Source organism: Gopherus flavomarginatus, chromosome 9 (assembly GCF_025201925.1).
Source record: "Gopherus flavomarginatus isolate rGopFla2 chromosome 9, rGopFla2.mat.asm, whole genome shotgun sequence".
Classification (NCBI taxonomy): Eukaryota; Metazoa; Chordata; order Testudines; family Testudinidae; genus Gopherus; species Gopherus flavomarginatus.
This window is the reverse complement of record NC_066625.1, coordinates 51,244,544-51,263,877: the sequence shown is the minus strand read 5'-3', so window position 1 is coordinate 51,263,877 and position 19,334 is coordinate 51,244,544. Positions and strand designations below refer to the sequence as shown.

The 19,334-nt window shown below is 46.1% G+C and overlaps 1 protein-coding gene and 1 long non-coding RNA gene across 2 annotated transcripts; both read left to right on the top strand.

The window, feature by feature from the left end:
- The first annotated feature begins 4,720 nt into the window (after nucleotides 1-4,720).
- LOC127058057 (uncharacterized) lies at nucleotides 4,721-7,122 on the top strand. The gene is made up of 2 exons (XR_007776274.1): nucleotides 4,721-4,784; nucleotides 6,743-7,122. It is a non-coding gene; the product is annotated as an uncharacterized LOC127058057 (long non-coding RNA).
- An 814-nt stretch (nucleotides 7,123-7,936) lies between these two features.
- On the top strand, nucleotides 7,937-14,426 carry B2M (beta-2-microglobulin). Its single transcript, XM_050967453.1, has 4 exons — nucleotides 7,937-8,060; nucleotides 10,034-10,312; nucleotides 11,558-11,586; nucleotides 12,737-14,426. Exons 1-3 carry the CDS (start codon nucleotides 7,988-7,990, stop codon nucleotides 11,569-11,571), a joined length of 366 nt encoding a protein of 121 aa, XP_050823410.1. The 5' UTR covers nucleotides 7,937-7,987; the 3' UTR covers nucleotides 11,572-11,586; nucleotides 12,737-14,426.
- Nucleotides 14,427-19,334: the final 4,908 nt, after the last annotated feature.

Below are 19,334 nucleotides of genomic sequence, written 5' to 3'. Positions count from 1 at the left end.
TTCACTATTTTCTAACATACTGAAAGTGTTTGGTTAATAAGAATCTGAAAATATTAAGCTATATAATTGTTTTAATGTATATAGTTATGGTGTACACTTCTAGGTAGCAAACAGATGTACCGAATCTACCGTAAAGTGTTTATTTAGTTGTAAGTCAAAGAGTTTTAATGGTTATATCAACTAATGAGTGCATCTTACTTTAAAAAATAGCTGAAATACAAATGGAAATGCTGATTTAAATCAGCCCACCCTGGAAATGTCTCAATGCATATTTTCCCAGGACTCAGAAGTTCTGGTTCTAACAGAATAGCACAGCTATGGGAATATGTATAGTAGTTACTGGGACTGACCACTGTAATTAAGTCAGTGTTAAACTTCAACTAACCCTTTATAAATTACTCATACCTTTACTCAGATTCCTTTTTGGTTTGCAATTTCTTAGGCTCTCTTTCAGTCCCAAAATAACTTTATTTTAGTGGGGTGCCGTGTGCATGCACGCGTGTGCTGTGAGAGGTTGGGAACAAATATATGCATCTCAGCATCTCTCTCTTCTAATCCAGCTGGAATTCTTGCATGCACGTGAGACTGTTTCTGTATTGTTTTTTAATAAACACCTGCATTGAAGGCTGACTACAGGCTTGCATCACCTGACATTGCCATTAATCGGGGAAAAGATAGGAGAAGCTTAGCATTATTGCAGCATTAGGGTTATAATCAAGCAGTCATGTCAGAAACTCCTGGAAGTTACTTCTGTTGAGTATTTAATTCTGCTCTGATGCACATGTATTTTTGTGTGTCACTGTTTTGATCATTAACACAGCGTTGAATCCATGTAATAAAATATACAGGATAGACACTGTGGCAGAGTTAACATTCTAGTTCAGAGTTCAAACTCAAAAATCATCAAATGTTTGTTGATGACTTCTGAGCACTTGATTTCACAGACTTAATTTTCATTAACACTAGGCTTTTGGGGATTTCCAGTTGGGGAATAAGGATGGCTGTGCCTGCTTGTTCAGACACTGCCTTCAATTTACTGAGGCTTTCCCTTGGTCAGTTGGCAAGGTCAGTGTTTGTATTGCCAGTTCCCCAGCAGAGCTAAACGTCCCAAATCTGTTGGCCTAGGGAAATGGATTTGTTTTCGCTTTTTAAGTGTTTTGTGATCCTGAATGTTGGTGGCTGTAGCCTTTTATTTTTTTGTCTCTCCCGTTTCTGTAGTCCCATGAAAGAGTGAGCAAGTGGCTGCACCAGCAGTTCCAAGCCTGGGCGGACAAATGGACCAAGGAGCATGTGACCCATGAAATGGCAGCTGAGACAAACAAGTGGCTAATGGGAGAAGGGTTGGAGGGTTTGGTGCCCTGTACCACTACCTGTGATACAGAGACCCTGCACTTTGTGAGCATTAACAAGTACCGTGTCAAATACGGCACAATATTCGAGACACCGTAAAGTCGCTGAGTGAGGGAAGATCACGTGGTGTGTGTATGTGTGTGTGTATCAAGGAAACGAGGAAGATGCCTTTCTCTCTTCACTGTGTATCTCTGTAACTTGGCCAGTTGACTAGCGCGAAGCTGCTGCAGTCTGTCACCAGCGGGGTTGGGTTTCGGAAAACGAATCTCTACAAACCTAAGCTGGAACTGTTGCCATCAGGCCTCTGACTTCAGCGTGCACTGTGGAGGGAAGGACCCTTTTCAGAACTGAGTGATCCTAGAGAAATGCAGCTTGCTCGTACTCACCAACAGTTTTGAGACTAACTCCTCAATGGCCTGAGCTTCAAGGGAAGAGAACTGGATGTTGCGCACATCCTAACCGGAGTGGTGCATTTAAAGTTACATGCTCAGATATGTCATCAAACCAGAGGTGCCTATCCCAACTGGATTCTCCTCTGTTAGGCTGCTGCAGGTTTGCCAGGATCTGCAGGTTTGCCAGGATCTCACCTGGGGTCACTCAGCTCTGCAGTCCGGCTGTCGAGAACACCATCTCCTGGATCTGACCCGTGACTCCTCCCTCCTTCACCCTGCTGGACTCCTGAGTCAACTCCTGATTCAACCAGTTCAGATTGGTCTGTCCTTTCTAGTGCCAGTGAGATTGTTTTGTACCTGCTTCTTTACTGGTCTCTCCTAGTGCCATGCCCCAGCTTTTCACACAGCAGAAACAACACAATTTTAACATGTTCCCCTTCCTTTTTGTAAATAAATGTACATATTGTCATTTTTTTTGTTTTTTATTAAAGGAAGTTTGCTTGATGTGCTAGCATAACTGTACCAGCTTCTTGTGTACCATAGTACCAGGTGGCTTGAGAGTTAGTACCTACAAACAGACCTATGGAGACAAAGGGAGTTATCGTTGTAGTGCTTTTGTGTGGAAACTTTTCTCTCCTTTCTTTTGTAAATAAAAATACGTCTTTGTTCTTATTGAGGAAGACACTCGCTCACTCACGGCTCTGTTCCTCTTCTGAAAGGCACCATGCAGCATGCAGTTGGCAGTGCGCAGAGGGGACATTTGACCATTTTATTATTGGCTTCACAATCTGAGAGGAGAAGGCGGAGGCAATGTGTGTGTTTTGTGGTGAACATGACTATGTTCTAAGCAGCCTGTTAAGATATATAAATATATAACTTTGAATTTTTTTAATTATTTTTTTGAGTGGGTAATTTTTATCCACCTGGTGTTCCAACGCAGAGAACCTTCGCTTTTGGGAAGTGTTGCTGAGCTACCTAGCTGGGGTTGATTGTGCTTATGTATTTTCCCTCTCAGTATTGGAGAAAACATCAAAAGTACCGTGTGTGTGTGTGAGTGAGTGAGTGAGTGAGAGAGACAGAGACAAGGCGGGTAGGCTGTGTGATGCATTTCACTAGTGAAATCCACAAATGGGATCTATATATTTTTTAAGTATAGAAGTTTAGTGCTGGTAGATATTTAAGCATTGGAAGATTTTGGTTTTCAGCCACGACAGACCCAACTGCACTGTCTCTCTTCCTCAAAGGAGGCATCTTTTCCTTGCACAAAACAATGCTGCCAGTTGTGCCCGAACAGCTTCCGTTGTCTCAGCTGGAGAGCTGTGAATGCAGCTCTGCTGCTTTTCAAAGTCCCCTTCTGAAATCTGTTGCAGGGATTTCAAGACAGCTGGTTTCCCTCTCAGAACTGAGTTCTCTTACCTTCCCTGGCAGAGAGATGGAGAAGTTGGAGAGAGGGTTGAGGGAGGGCAATCGCGCCAGCCTTTGTGCAGCCTGGGAGAGCAGAGTGGTGAAAATGCATGGCCTATAAGGGTCGCTAGTCATTGGCAGCCAATGCACAGAGAGTAGTTCCTGCCATGGTGATGAATGGGAACCTCCTATGGAGAGAGGAAAAGAGAGTACAGAGCCCACGGGGGAGTTTTCAGAGTTTGCCAGCAAGAAGTTACCTGTCCCGTTTCTCCTCCTTTTGCTGTGTTCAGACAGGAAGGGGGTTTTATTGTGTCCTCTTCCATTTCAAAGGTTTTACACATACTCCTCTGTGCCTCACCCCACCCTCAGGTGTTTCTTTTCAATGTATCTTAAGCTGACCTGGAAGTGGAAGTCCGGATGATTTAGACTTTACCAGCTTGGAAGTAACAGCTGCTACTGCTTTGTGGGTGTTTTGTCCAAGAGTCTGTGCCTGCATGTTGTTTGAGCGGAATGGGGTTAACATGGGATTCCTGCTGTTCAAGGTACCCAGGGAAAAAACCCAATAAAACAAGGAGATCTCCTCCAGCAGCAGGGTTTTCACCTACAGCTTTCATCCCTCCCGATGTCTGACTTCTGAGCTCCAAGCTCTGATCCCAGCCTGTACAATAGCAAAGATGTCTTTTTACTTTAAATTGTTTTTTGTATTCTGTAATGTGATCCTTGGCCACCTATCCATGTGATGATTTCTATGCAAATGTTGTAAACTTGAGGAGTAATGGTCTCAAGTTGCAGTGGGGGAGGTTTAGGTTGGAGATTAGGAAAAGCTTTTTCACTAGGAGGTAGGTGAAGCACTGGAATGGGTTACCTAGGGAGGTGGTGGACTCTCCTTCCTTAGAGGTTTTTAAGGTCAGGCTTGACAGAGCTCTGGCTGGGATGATTTAGATGAGGATTGGTCCTGCTTTGAGCAGGGGATTGAACTAGACGATCTCCTGAGATTCCTTCCAACCCTGATATTCTATGATTCTATGATAATTCAAAAGAAGAATGGGAGGCCTTTCCTTGAATTTCAAATAAACAAGATTCCTTTTGCTTTCTAAATATCTCCTATGCAGGAGGTTACAGTTCAGTTTCTTTTTACAGGAAACCCTTTCAGTCCGGGTTGTTTACTATGAGATCATCACCGGGAATCCCCATCTGAACAGCTTTAAGCCTGTGGAACAAACAGGCAGGGCTGGACCTTTATTGCAGCCAGAGAATAAGAAGCCAGAGAGAAGACATGTATGTGAATAATTCTTTTGAAATCATTAGGACTGTTTACCTGCATGAAGTTCAACATGTGAATAAAGCCTGCAAGATCAGGGCCAAAGGCAGCAAATCCCAGCTGAAGACTGGCTGTCTGAAGGGACTGGTAACAGATATGGAGATTGGCACTCAAATCCTAAATCGAATGAGCTTGTCCCTGCTACTGTTGAGATGTGTGAGAAGACTCTCATTAATACCAATAGGGCAAGAGCAGCCCTTATGACCTCATTACAACACAACTGTATCTCCTAATATCTCTAGGCTGGAATGCTGTAGCTCTGTAACAACACACAGCAATGCAACACAAAGTAAGGAACAATCTTGAACTCATGCAATGTAAGTGACAGTAATAGCAACCACTTAATTCATAACTTGTTTTTCCCTATTGATATAACTTTGGCTAAGGTTTTTTGGTTTTCCACAGGCATATCCCATCAGCCTGCAGGGTGTTCTGTGACAAGATGGGGTGGGAGTCACAAAGATATTTAGGTCCCTGTGATTCCAGCAATTGCTTCCTAGTGATGCTGCCCACTGCAAAGTTTTCCCTCTTATAGGAACTTTTTCCTACTATGTGTGTCTGTCTGCATGTGGTCCTTTAAGCTTGGCAGAACTGCCAAGCTACTGTGCAGCTGGCCTCTGTTTGCTGCATTTCTCTTCCAGCTGGTGAGTTCCTGATACGTTTTTTCTTTTTTTATTGCTGAGGAGAATGACAGGTTCTCAAAATCCCACTGAAATTATATGGGGCAGAATGTAAGTAGCCTTGAATGTAGTCACAATGCTCCGGCTGACCCACTAACCTCTGTGATAAGTAATAGGGGAATTCCTAATAGTCGAAATGAGCAGGATGTTGGTTTTATGTCTCTACTTGAAGTGGTATCTCCTATAGCACAGTTTCCCTAACACCAGATTAGGGCATTGGTTCACTGCTGTACAGCCATTTTCAGGGAACCAAAATAGCTTCTTGTTCTGGTGCTGCCCATCAAACTCAAACTATTAAGATAGGTGACTAGCCAGGGTTAACAAGGCACAACTGTGTCCTGTGGAACTCCTTGCCAGAGGATGTTGTGCAGGCCAAGATTATAACAGGGTTAAAAAAAAAAAACTAGATAAATTCATGGAGGACAGGTCCATCAATGGCTATTAGTCAGGGATAGGGAGGGCGGGGATGGAATCCCTAGCCTCAGTTTGCCAGAAACTGGGAATGGACAACAGGAGCAGGAGGTGGATCATTTGATGATTACCTGTTCTTTTCATTCCCACTGGGGCACCTGGCTTTAGCCACTGTCAGAAGACAGGATACTGGGCTAGATGGACCTTTGGTCTGACTCAGTGTGGCCGTTGTTATGTATTCTAATTGTGGGTGAAAAGGAGGCAGCTATGTTTTTACCAGGTCCCAAGTGGGAGTATGTGGCACTTATAGTTTTACCAACCCAAAGTGGTAAAAAATTGTGAGTCAGTCAGCTGAAAACTAGACTGGCCTAAAAATCATAAGACTTTTAAAAAATAACAACAGTAGAGTCTTTTTTTGTTTGTTTTTTTTAATTTGGTTTGATTTCTGAGCCTTTACGTTGCCTTGTGCAACATTTTCAAACTTATCTCCACAACTATGAGGGCTAGAAACTTGCTTTAAAAAATGAAAAAGTTGAGATATTTGCATATTCACATGACTAGCACTTGAAATCCAAATATGATAAGACTTTCAATCAATTCACAAGAGTTGGTAAAACTGATCTCTTTAGTGAAAGGGGTAGAAATATAGGGAAGTAAGGTGAAAGGCTGGCTTACCCTGAGAAATGTTGCTTTGTATTGAATTGGCTGTAATCTTGATTCTTGCCTAGAAAAGGGAGGCTCTGTAATCTGAGGCTCTTGCTGTTTGGGAACAAACTATGCTGCTCTGGTAAAGGCAGATGGACCATGACCTCAAAAGGAATAGAATTTTTCTGCTAGAAACTAAAAATGGATGAGTAGAGGATTTTTATGATTCTGCCATGAACGTTACATCCCCCTTCACCAATTAGGAAAAAGAAGTGACTAAGCAGGGAAACCAGGAAGTAACTTTCACTCCCTGAAAGGGTCAGTCTTGGGCTAGTCTGGAGGGACCAAAATGTATTAAACTAAAAGCAAATCCCAATAAATTTAAATAAAAAAACAAAAACAGGGGCCCAATTCTGCCCTCATTTGTAATCATGTGACCTTATGCCCTTGATGAGGGGCTTGCTTGGGTATAACTGAGCGTGGACTCTGGTTCTTTGTTACTCTATTTTCTAAGAATCTCTCCTTCTCTTTGTTTTCAGTTCCATGCATAGGTAGCATTCTGCACTGCAGGGAACAGCAAACCACACGCACACACACTCCAGCGACCAGTAAACCACACAGGAAGAGGCTAGGAGCTATGTCAGTGTCATGTGACAGTTAATTTGTCATAAAACTCATCCTGGCAATAGGAACAATAATGTTGAATCTTACTTTGTATCTGGAAATATAAAAAGTTAAACTGGAGTTAAGTCTGTGGATGGATGAAGAATTTAATAGTAAAAATTGTTTGATGTGATAGACTGACAATACCCTGGACAAATCTTCTGGAATTAAGATAAACTTTACTGAATGACGTTTAACCTTATGCATTAGGTTTAATAGCTTTGGGGTCTATTGTATTAAAAATGCAGTGACGGTGTGTTATTGTGGCATTGTATGTGCTTTCTCTAGTAGGAGGGAACAGTAATGTAATTCCTATTACCAGCTCTTTGAAGACACCCCCCAAAAGGTGCACATACACTAGTTCACAGGGGGACTCTTCAGGAGCTACCAGACCAAGAATCAGAGGGGTAGCCGTGTTAGTCTGTATCAGACAAAGAAAGGCATTTTGGATAAATAGCCAGGTTTTAAATTGGCTCGGGGCCTTCTTCCCGATCCAGAAAACGGACAGACCCTTGGCCTATAGATGCCCCAATCCTTAGGGAAGGGCTGTGTGCTCGTGCTGTTGAACCTGTAACCAAGGGCACCACCCCTCCTTTATGGGGTTTTAAAAGACGGCTCGAAGCTGCCATCTGTAAAAGGGGCTAAGGAGACTGCCTGCCTGCGCACTGCGCTGTGAGCCCCCGGGCTGCGCAGTGCTGGGGAGCGGGCGTTTTTGCAGAGATCCCAGGTGCAGGCGCTGGAGGAGGGGCTAGCAGCAGGTGAGGGGGCGGAGGCGCTGAGCAGGGGCCCAGCTGGGAGAGAGGCGCTGGAAGGAACGCCCAGAGCCGAGCCCAGGCTGTTCCGCTAAGGGCCAGTTGCTCCGAGACTGGAGCCTGGAAAACGAAAGCGAAACGGGAGCTGGAGCCCCCGGGAGGGGGGGCTACGAGCAGCGCGCAGGCGCTGGAAAGCCCCGCTCTGCTGGGATAACCTGTCAGCGACATGTCTGCCTGGTGACGAGTGATGCAGGAGGCCTCGCCCGGCTGTGATTGGCCGGAGGCCGGCAGGGTATAAAAGGCGCTGGCTGGGCACGGGCGTGCGAGTCCGCTGAGAGGGAATTGGAAGCAGCGGGTGTAGCTGGAGCCATGGCGCGGGGTCGCGGCTTGCTGATGCTGGTACTGATACTGATCGGTCTCGGCGGCCTGGAGGCGACCCAAAGTGAGCCCCGCTCCCTGCCGCGCCGGGACCGCTGAGGGGAGGGGACGGGCGCATAGAGCCCCGCTCCTGTCCGTGCAGTGTCCGAGTCAGCTGGGGGGGTCCCGCTAAGGGGCCTTAGCCGGGGACAGCTCCCCGGGGAGCCGGGCCCTGTTCCGAACCGGGCGGCGTGTCGCGCCCCAGATGCGCTGGGCGCGCTGAGCCCGCGCTGCCCGCGGTTCGGGCGGGGGCATCTCCCCAACACCGGCACGCCTGGCTGGGTTGTTGCGGGATCCGCTGGGGCTGGCGGCTCTGGCTGGCTGTGCGCCAGGGGCTTTCCGAGAAGGCGCCTGATGGTGCTGCTCGCCTGGCTTTCGCTTTTGGTCGGGAGGGGGGCGCGTCTCCTGCGGTGGTGGGAGGACGCTGGGTGAGCCCCAGCACCGGGGCTAGCTCCTGGCGGGAGCCCCCAGGGCTGCGCTCATACTGGGGGTGCCCTGCTGGGGCGCGGTGGGGGATTTCGCCTCCCTCCGTGACTCAGCCTGGGCCAGCAGGAGCCAGGTTCTACTGCCCTGCTTGCAATAATAGGGTGACTAGTCTAGATAGTGTGAAAAATTGCCCCAGGGCAGTGGGGTAGTAGGCACCAATGTAAGGCAAAGCCCCAAATAACGGGGCTGTCCCTATAAAATCAGGATATCTGGTCACCCTAGCAATCAGGGAGGTGATGGTCCTACCTGCCTGCTCTGGGGCTGTGCTGGCCTAGAGACTCTAGCTGTGTCTGTGCTGCGGGGATGGCTGGCATGTTGGTTGGGCTAAGGAGTTTTTCGCACCCTGATGGAAATAACTAGACTGATATGTTGTAAGTGTAAACCAAGCTGTGCCCTTATTGTACTGCAGTGCCAGTCCTGCTTGCGCTCCAGTAGAACCTCAGTTATAGATACCGGAGTTTTGAACTGATCGGTTAACACACACCTCATTTGGAACCTGAAGTATACAATCAGGCAGCAGAGTTTTTTTTGGGGGGAGGATACTGTATAGTACAGTACTGTTAAATGTAAACTATTAGAGAATTAAGGAAAAATCTGATTTTTTTTTAACAAAGTAAGGAAGCTTTCTATGCTTGTTTCATTTACCTTAGAATGGTTAAAAGCAGCACTTTTTCTTTTGCATAGTAAGTTTCAAAGCTATATTAAGTCAACGTTTGGTCCTAAACTTATGAAGGAGCAACCATAACATTTCAGCTTGTGACCAGCCTCCATTCATGTGGTGCTGTAACTCTGAGATGCTACTGTACTAGAGCTTTTAAAGGAGGGATGGGCAAACTTTTTGGCCTGAGGGCTGCATCTGGGTATGGAAATTGTATGGCAGGCCTTGAATGCTTATGAAATTGGGGGTTGGAGGATGGGAGGGCTCCAGCTGGGGGTGCGGGCTCTGGAGATGAGGGGCTGGGTTGAAGGAAGGGGCTCTGGGCTTGGACTGAGGAGTTTGGAGAGTGAAATCAGGGATAAGGCAGGGGGTTGGGGGGCAGGCTCTGTGCATCGCTTACCTCAAGCAGCTCTCAGAAACAGTGGTATATTCCCCCTCCAGCTCCTGCATAGAAGTGCAGACGGTCAGCTCTGTGCACTGTCGCTGTTGTGTCTGCAGGCGCAGCCCCTGCAGCTCCCATTGTCTGTGCTTCCTGGCCAATGGGAACTTCAGGGGCAGTGTGCGGAGCCCTTTGGCTGCCCCTGGTTCTGGGAGCTGTCAGAGCAGGGCAAGCTACGGAACCCACTTCCTGGCAGGAGCTTGAGGGCTGGATTAAAACATCTGGCAGGCCAGATGTGGCCCTTGGCTGTAGTTTGCCCACCACTGTTTTAAAGGCTCAAACTCTAGCAAGTTGCTGCTGTTCCCTGGTTTGGCTCTTTGAGTCATTAGTGTGCAGCTGGTGGAGTCTCGGTGGGGTGAGACAGTGACAGCAGTTAGGATGTCACTCAGCTCTGTTCTTTTCTCAACCCCTTCAGGGGCCCCCAAAGTACATGTGTACTCCCGCCACCCAGTGGAGAATGGCAAGTCAAACATCCTGAACTGCTATGTGGAGGAGTTCCACCCGCCGAACATTGAAATCACCCTGCTGAAGAATGGAGTTAAGATGGATGCCATGGAAATGTCTGACCTTTCCTTCAGTGACGACTGGACTTTCCAGCGTCTGGTGCATGCCCCGTTCACACCTAATGGGCAAGATTCATATGAATGCCAAGTGGTGCATAGCACCCTTACAAGTCCCAAGAAAGTTAGATGGGGTGAGTATTTCTCTACTTGCACCTTGTTCACTTCATCCTTCAGGAATTGTACACTGGATTTGGATTCTCTTTCTACTGAGATCCTGCACTCTGCCAGAGAATGCAGCTTGTCTGCTTAGTCACAAGTCCAGTGTCTTTATTAAGCGTAATATAATAGGGTGAGTTCCTGAATTCTTGTTTCTAGAGGCCTTTGGCCTCTTCCTAGGCTCCAGTGAAATAATTTGTTTCTAACTGCCAAAGGGAACATGTAAATGAATATACTGCATTGGAACATCTGATAGTAATGGAAAGAGGGAGGGACTAATTTCTGGAACAGTCCCTGGAGCTGTACCACTGTAAGGTTTCCCGTGTAGCCACTCTTTGCTGGCAGGAGAGTGCTCTTCTGCTGGCATAATTAACACCACTTGCTGGAGGTGGCTTAGCTAGGTTGGCAGGAGAGGCCCTTCTGCTGACAATAGCACTGTCCACACCTGCACTTTCGTTGGTGAAACTTATGTTGGTCCAGGGTGTTCTTTTCATACCCCTGATCGACCAAAGTGCTAGCGTAGACATAGCCCCAGTTAGCAGAGCTCTGGGGAAGGTGTCCACAACCCTGCCTGCCCGCTCTGTACCTGGTTTTCATGTTATCATAGTGACTTAATGGTATCTTATTCTCTTATACTCATCTGTTCAGGCAGTTTATTTAGAGAGATACCAGATGTAACTTTTTTATGACTTGCCTGTTGAAAAAGGGTAAGTTATTAATAGAACTGTTTTTTGTCAGAGAAAGCATTTTCAACCCCAGCCTGGTCTTCTACTTTGTCCTGTTTGCAGGCTTTTCCCTATGTCTTTTATTATTTATTTATTTATTTATTTATTTATTTGACACGTAATCACTAATAGTAAAAGGTCCAGAACTTTGAATTTGCCTATCATGCTTGTGATGCCAAGGTGGAACAGAATCCAGTTGACTTCTGCTTGCTAGGAGGAGGAGAAAACCCAATTAGTTTAGGTAAACTAAGCAAAGATGCTTAAGGCAATTGGCAAGAAGATGGGGGGTGGGGAGTGTCAGTTTCTTTTCTGGCCTAGTCCATAATCCCATAGCATGAGCAGTGGTGGCTTATCACAGGGCATCTGTTTGGCTGCTGGAGTGATAGAACTCTCCCAGCTCTGCATTAGAATTGTTGTGATTGGTGGGAGGGTTATTTGTGCAGAATAGCCACATCTTGGAAGTGAAGTCTAACATCCTGTCATCCTCTTTTGCAGACCCAGATTATTAACCTGCTTCTTATATGGTAAGTTATGGATCACTTTCATTTCTTGCTGTCAAAGTGAGTTTGGTGCTAGACTGATCCTTGGGGCTTGTCTACATTACCTGCTGGATTGACGGGCAGTGATCAATCCAGTGAGGGTTGATTTATTGCATCTAGTCTACACATGATAAATCGACTGTCAAGCACTCTTCCGTGGACTCCAGTACTCCACTCGGGCGAGAGGTGGAGTCGATGGGAGAGTGTCAGCTGTCGACTTACTGCAGTGAAGACACGGCGGTTAAGTAGGTTTAAGTAACTCGACTTAAGCTACGTTATTCACGTAGCTGAAAGTTGCGTAACTTAGATCAATTTTCCCCCTTCTCCTCCCCCCCCCCCCCCGCGCATCCACTTCCTTCCCCTGGGCTTCAGCCTAAGGCCTCATCTACACTGGAACACCTGCCATGCTGAGGCATAAAAGCAGGGAGAAGATGAGCAGGCAGTGCTGTCTCTGGCATATTAGGCGGCATGCATGTGGCCTGAAATTGTTCCACTTCTTAGCACTGGTAACAATATCATGCCTGTACGGAGACTCCACTTGCTTGTCCAAGGATTAGAGAGCAGTGTTATTTTTGTAAAGCGTATGACTTCACTTGGCACCTGGAAAGAAGGGTTCTTTATATGTCACTAGATCTGCTAGTCACCAGACCCGATGGTGTTTTCTCTTGATGGGTGGGAAGAGGTGGATTTGACATTTGGCAGTCCTTGCTTATGGTCTAGCTATATCTCCCAGGAGGGCTGGCCAATACTGCATTAGAGTTAGAGGGACAGTAGTCGCTATAAGGCTTCATTTTGGGGAGTGGAGGGGGGCCTGGGGCAGTTTCTTGCCAGGCAATGCTGAAGCAGCTTTGAGTTGGTGAATGATAACAAATGGCTTAATGTACAGCACCAGCAAATGCAGTACACCAAATGTCAACAGGTAAGAGGTTTACTGCCTCAAACTGTCTAAGAAGCTTGGGCATGTGATAAAACAAATCTTTGGAGGTGCAGCTGCTCTTAGGTTCTGGACTTTATCGATTCTGTTAAGGTTTATACTAGTTGTTTGCAGATGGGATCTCTGAGCCAGGTTCTCCCTTTCAGATTGCTTATTATTTGTTTTTTTAATTAATACATAATCTTTTCCCCCTCTTTTCAGGTCTGAAGAACTCTGCCTTTCAATCTGAAATCTGCTTAAGCCATAACCTGTTTTCCTCTGTGCTCTTCACCCGCACACTCATTTTTATATTGGAGCTGAATGTATAGCTTTAAGATGATGCTAAATAACTTGTTTGGGGGTGGTCTTCTGTAATTAATAGTGTGAAATGTTAGATTTGAGCCTGGGGGCCCTCTGTTTATGGCACTGTGACATTAGAGCTGGCCTCACACCAAAATTCTCAATGCTCTGTCTAGTTAGGTGGCGGGGGGAAAAAACCACTTGGGTAATCTGGTGGTGGATATGTTATAGAATCAGGTCTTGTGCAGAGATAAGCCAGTCTTGTAGTGGGCACTCTGGCAGGTGTGCTACTGCTAGTTTAAACTGGCAGTTATAAAGTAAATCCTAAACATATCTCAGGATCTTTAAGACCCACGGATCCTCCTCCTAATCTAGACATGCTGTGCTCATGGTATTGAGAGAGAGATTGAACTGCAGATTTGGAAGATTTTGTCTTTCCAGTAGCTTGAGAACATAAGAGCTATAACAAGGTCCCAGCACAACCTATCTGTAGGCAGCACCAGTCCTTGCCAAGCATGTGGGTAGAATTGAGGGCTATCAGCTTGAGTGCAACACATATTGCCAAGCCCTTTTAGGTGAGCAGTAGTAGAGCTTTCAAGAACAACTCTTGGCTACAGCATTTCTTACTATAAATGCCAATCAATAAAATTATTGCCAGTTTAAAGCAATAAATCACTGTATGCAAGTCTGTTAAATGTTTTTGGACAATCTATATGGATCTGTTTTACTAATTAAAAGGAGAGAGTAACACTTTGTATGGTTCTTAATTGTATATAATGTTTTGTCTTAAATACATTTAAAAAAAAATCAACCCTGTGGAAGTTGTGATTTCTTAAGTTGGAGAGGACACTTCTCACCTTGCATTGGGTACAGCAAGGCATGCAATATAACCTGTCAATGAACTAGTGTCCCTGCTGTAAGAGCAGCTGCTCAGTTTTTTTTCCCCTTACTGATAAAAGTAAAAGGAGGAGATTGTGTTCCTGATCCATATGATCATTGACTTCTCAGACTCGCCTTCAAATCCAGCACAACTCTGCTCCCAACAATCCTTTGCTTTCTCCTGGCACACTTCCCCTTCTCATCCTCTTTGCATCTATTGCCCCTTGTGACATACATGGCAATTTCCTGCAATACCCTTAGAAAAACTTCTTTTAATTTAATACAATTGACTCCAAATGTACTAAATCCAAATGTTCTGTTTTTATTGTGGATCTGGATAATCAATAAACTATATTGAATATTGTAGTAGACAAGAATGGTCTTTGAGGTCCGTAGGAGTGACATGGAGATCCTAGGAGCTGAATACAAATACCATCTAAAGGTTGGGCTTCAGGGGAAAAGGGCAGAAGATATGCTCTGAGGAGGGGGCACAGTTGTCCACTGATTATCAGACCCTGAAGGCTGAAGATCAAAGTCCCAAGTTGCATAAAGAAACAGGGTGATCTATGCTGTCTGGGTTCTTATAACAGCCTCAGCTCAGAAGGACGGACTCCAACCGCAACACCTGTGGGAGGTGATCTCTGGTATGTTTTATTAGCATGCATTTAGGTTCTTTTATTATTTAGTATATTTTCTGAAGTGCTTTTACTTTATTAAATATGCTTGCTTAGAATGAGCTGTGTGTTAACTTAATTGGGCACTTAGACTATTTTATCACCTCCTGAAGAGAGCAAAAATGCAAACACCAATCTATTTGAAGCAGTCTGGCTTGTTGGGCATAACAGTGTAGGCAAGGAACCGTGCAGTCTGGAAAAACGCTGGTTAGGATGGGAAGAGGTATGGGTTTGTACGTACAAGACATGACAGCTGAGGAGCCAGAAGCCTGGACTGAGAGGGTGTGCTGGACCATGGAGGGGAATACAGGTGCAGTTTCCAGCCTCTGCCCTGGCACAAACCCCTATATGCTGCCCTCATGCCCATTCTTCTGGGCGAGTCAAATGAATCATGATCCCTTTGTTTCTGGAACACCGAACCTCACTGTAGGGAGGGACAGTAGAGTTACCAGACAGCAAGTGTGAAAAATTGGGACAGAAGGGGTGGGTGGCGGGGGGTTAATAGGAGCCTATATAAGAGAAACACCTAAAAATAGGACTGTCCCTAAATGTGGGACATGTGGCTATCCTAAGGGGCAGAGCTGTGGGAAGAAGAGTGGCTCAATGGAATTGAGAGACTGTCACTAAGGATGGTCTTCAGACAACTTAGAAGAACTCAAAATCCTTCTGAAATGGAAAGAAGAGACTTGTTTGAAGACAAATGAAACAAATACATGGTGAGTTACTTAACAAAGTCTCATTGTTGAGGTTGCCCCAGATACTACCAGAGCAATACAAATGCCCCACCTATAGCTCTGAGAAGATGTTATGTTCATACAGACTAGCAGATACTCTACTTTAAAGCTGTTGCCAGATGCCACTGTGTAGTTCAGCTGCTTTGAATTTCTTGTAGGGGACAGGAAATGGGGGTGTGTGGATGGGGCAGGGGTTGGGGGGTGGAAAGTCAGGAACGGGGAGTTGGATGGGGCAGGAATCCTGGGTGGGACACAGATAGGAGGTGAGGATTGAGCCACCACCCCCACCCCTACAATTTACAAAACCCAATGTGGCCCTCAAGCCAAAAAGCTTGCCCACCCCAGATTTAAGCAGTTGGGAAAGAGACAAAAATAGAAACTAGATAAGAGAAACTCAATTTCTCTCAAGTTTTATTCAAATGAACAATCTACTTTATAGAACTGTTTTTTGCTTTAAGATGACTTGCAAAAGAACACAGCATATATGCACACTTGTGAGAAAGTATAAGTTTAGTTGTGCTATGTGATAGAAAGGCAGGCTGGTCCAGGCCTGGTGAGCTCATTCCACCAAGAGTTCAGGTATGTCAAGAAACAAGATCCTGGAAGGAATGGCACCCAAAACAGAGGTTCTACTCCCACCAGAAGTTGTTTGGCTTGAAGGAGAAATTACTGGGTGAAATCCTATACCTATTGTGATCATATTGCCCCCTGCTGGCCTTATTTTCTGAAAAAGCCAATATTTTTGTCCAGTGTATATTTAAAAAAAAAGGGGGGGGAGGGGAGTGCCCAATAAGGAACTAATATGGGGCAGTGCCAGAGACCAGGATGCAGGGCACCCTAGTGATTGCAATGTTTTCCATGTGATCTGACGGTGTGACTCTAACAAGCTTGAGGCAGAACAAGCATGTATGAAAGACATGGAATTCCATCCTTCTGGCTTGAAAGGATGTGACAACTTTTTCCCATTTAATCATGAAATTATTTTTAATAGGCAAGGAAGACAGACATTACTTTAAGGTTTTGTACTTGAAGACAGTATTTGCTTAAAGAGGCTCTCTAATTAATGGAAATTTTAACCTCAGGCTGGGTAAGAAAACTTCCTGAAAACATGGGAATAAAGAAGAGTCTGGTATATTCCAGTTGTCGATGGTCTATAAGAGACAGGAATGTATCTGTATTTTAAAACGAAGAAAAGTGTATCAAATGATTAAACTCCATTCTACTTTTCCAGCCACCTAAATTAGCAGGGACAGAGTGAGTATAAATGTACACCTCTACCCCAATATAACGTGACCCGATATATCACTAATTCAGATATAACATGGTAAAGCACCGCTCGGGGGGGGGGGGGGCAGGGCTGTGTGCTCCGGCAGATCAAAGCAAGTTCGATATAACACGGTTTCACCTATAATGTGGTAAGTTTTTTTTGGCTTCTGAGGACAGTTTTATACTGGGGTAGAGGTGTATTTGGTTACCAATCACTTTCCTGCATTCTCACACATTAGCAGAGGTGCTAATCTTTGGGTAGCAAACACTGTAGGGAAATATTTGGCCTTTACCAATAAATTGTATCCTTTGAAATTTTAAACAAAAAATCCACTGGAATGTTTCTACTGAGATGCGAGGCTTAGCAAAAGCTTGTTTTTACTGCAATTACATTTGGGTCTAAATTTATCTGAAAGTTCACCTTTAATTACTTGATATTCAAGTAACACTTTTATTATTATGTAAGTAGTAAGTATGAATATGGTACTACTACTGCCCATCTCTCTAGCTATAACTTTCCTCCCCAGGTTCCTGTGACCTCACAGATTCTCACCAAGCAGTTTGCACAGCACTTTTAGGATATTTAAGATTGTAGAAATGCTGAGAATTATATTAATTAATTACTTTTATTAGAAAAAATGCTATGTGCCCATATGCCTCCCACTGACTAGCAGACTTACCAATAGTTGTCCCAGGTTTAGCAGAACTGTCCTGCTTTGACACCCACCCCCCTGTCCTGGTTGAAGTGGGTCCTGCCCCACAGGGCTTGGCTCCCCACTTCAGGTATTACAAAGTGACCCCTGTCACACAGAGTCACAGTGATGGTCAGGTTTGGCCTGGCCTGCTGATAGGATGACCGGACAGCAAATGTGAAAAATTGGAATGGGGTGGGGGGTAATAGAAGCCTATATAAGAAAAAAACCCAAAATTGGGACTGTCCCTATAAAATAGGGACATCTGGTCACCCTACCTGCTGATGGCATATGTATGTGTGCATGTGTGTGCCCAAGCTACATTTGAGTGAGTGGCATTGTGCCCTGCTGCACGGGGTGAGGGGTCCAGGCCAAACCTGAGCAGTGCTGTGCACTTGGGCCTGGTCATAATGGTGGGGGGGAGGGGGGAAAGTTGAGCCCTGCCAACCCCACAGGATAGGAGCCCAGGAGTTGCCGCTGTGGGGTGAGTGTGTAACTTCCCTCCACCTCCCCACCCACAGGGCTTCCCACCCCTCCCTGCAGTTAGGACCCATCCCAGACTAACCACTTGAAATGTTGGGCAGTGTGAACTAGTGTGTAGGGTTGCTACCTCTCAGCTACAAGAACCCAGGACATCCAAACCATTTCATCCAGGACAGCTACCCCAGCCAAGGGGCCAGCCTGGGAAAACATGGATAGGGGAAGCCCTACCTTGCGGGTCCTGTTTTTTAGAACCTTTCCCTCCATGGGAGGGAACTGAGTAACTGCCATTCTGCCTCTCGCTAACTGTCGTCCTCTCTCAGAAACCTTCCCTGCACTTAGGGTGACCAGATGTCCTGATTTTATAGGGCAGTCCTGATTTTTGGGTTTTTTTCTTATATAGGCTCCTATTATCCCCCATCCTCTGTCTCGATTTTTCACATTTGTTGTCTGGTCATCCTGCCAGCACTCCATGCACTCCTCTGAACACCGCCAGTCTGCTTCAAAGTCAAACTCCTCAGCTCTCCCAGTGCCTTCCTCCCGCAGCCACCCTCTTCCAGCATCTGCCCCCTGGTCCCTGGGGAACTACCTGCCCCTCACCACATGCCCACCCTCTTCCAGAACCTTGCCTGTGCCATTTTCCTGTGGCATGGCTCACTAAGGGCCCTGCTGGGCCAGAGCCGGTGACTTGACAGCTACCTCGTTCACAAGTCTCCTGAGTCCTCCACATGGGCCTAGTCTAGAGTTCACCAAGTGCCATCTTCTGAGGGTAAAACTCCTCCCTAGTTCCTAGGATTTGTTGATACCAATTGTGTTGGGATAAATCTCCACAGACATAGAGACCTAGATTCTGGGACTCATGGACATCCATCACCTTGCTGAGGGGTGTGGTGGGGAGCATGTGTGCAGTATATCTGGGTGGGAAGGGGGCATCTCCTGTGGAATAGCTGGATGTGGGGGGTAGGCTGAGTACCCTGAGGTGTCTCTGGATGGGGTGATAGGTGTACCCTGGGACTGGGGTGTCTTTTCAGCAGAGCTGCTGACTTTTCAGACTGCCTGAGGCTTCCTCCAGCCTTTAGGCTCGTCACACCATTCCTTCTCTGCCATTGCTGTTTCCTGCAGCTCTGCACCTGGTGTGCCATTCACACAGTCTGGCCTGAGTTTACCTTCTCCTTAACTCTGGGACCACAGAGCCATGGTGCAGGCTGCCGACAGATTCAGGGCTCTGCTCAAGATGGCTGCACAGCCTGGGGCTTGCAGCTGACTGGGAGTAGGCCCTGGGTAAGAAAAGATAAGAGCAAAAGAGGAGCCCTCTCACTTCCTTTCCACAGTGCTGGAGGAAGAGGAAGCTCCTCTGGAGGACTAGGATGAGGAGAAGGAGGGGGTGGCTGAGAGAATGGCTGAGGAGCTAATCCTTTGAGCCTACCCATGGCTGGGGGTAGGAGGAGCAGTGAAGGGGATGCATCCTTAAGGGGCCATGAAGCATGGAGAAGTACCTGAGAGTGATTTCTCCTTGTGAATCTTGCCAGGGCCTAGGGTAGGAGCAGCAGAAGACCCAGTGCCTAGTACAGGATTCTCTCTGTATGTTGAGATTCTGCAGAGGATTTTCAGTGAGTCCTAAAGTGTTGGTGTGTGTTGAAAAATCCTGAGTGGCCAATAGCAAAGTGTAACCTACTGGTTCCAGATGTTTTTTTAGTTGTCCATTCTGGCTGTCCTAAGAAAGATGATAAAAGCCTACTAGTGCAAGCGACTAAAGGCAGTGCTACCTTAGTTCGAATAGCTGTGACTCATATTT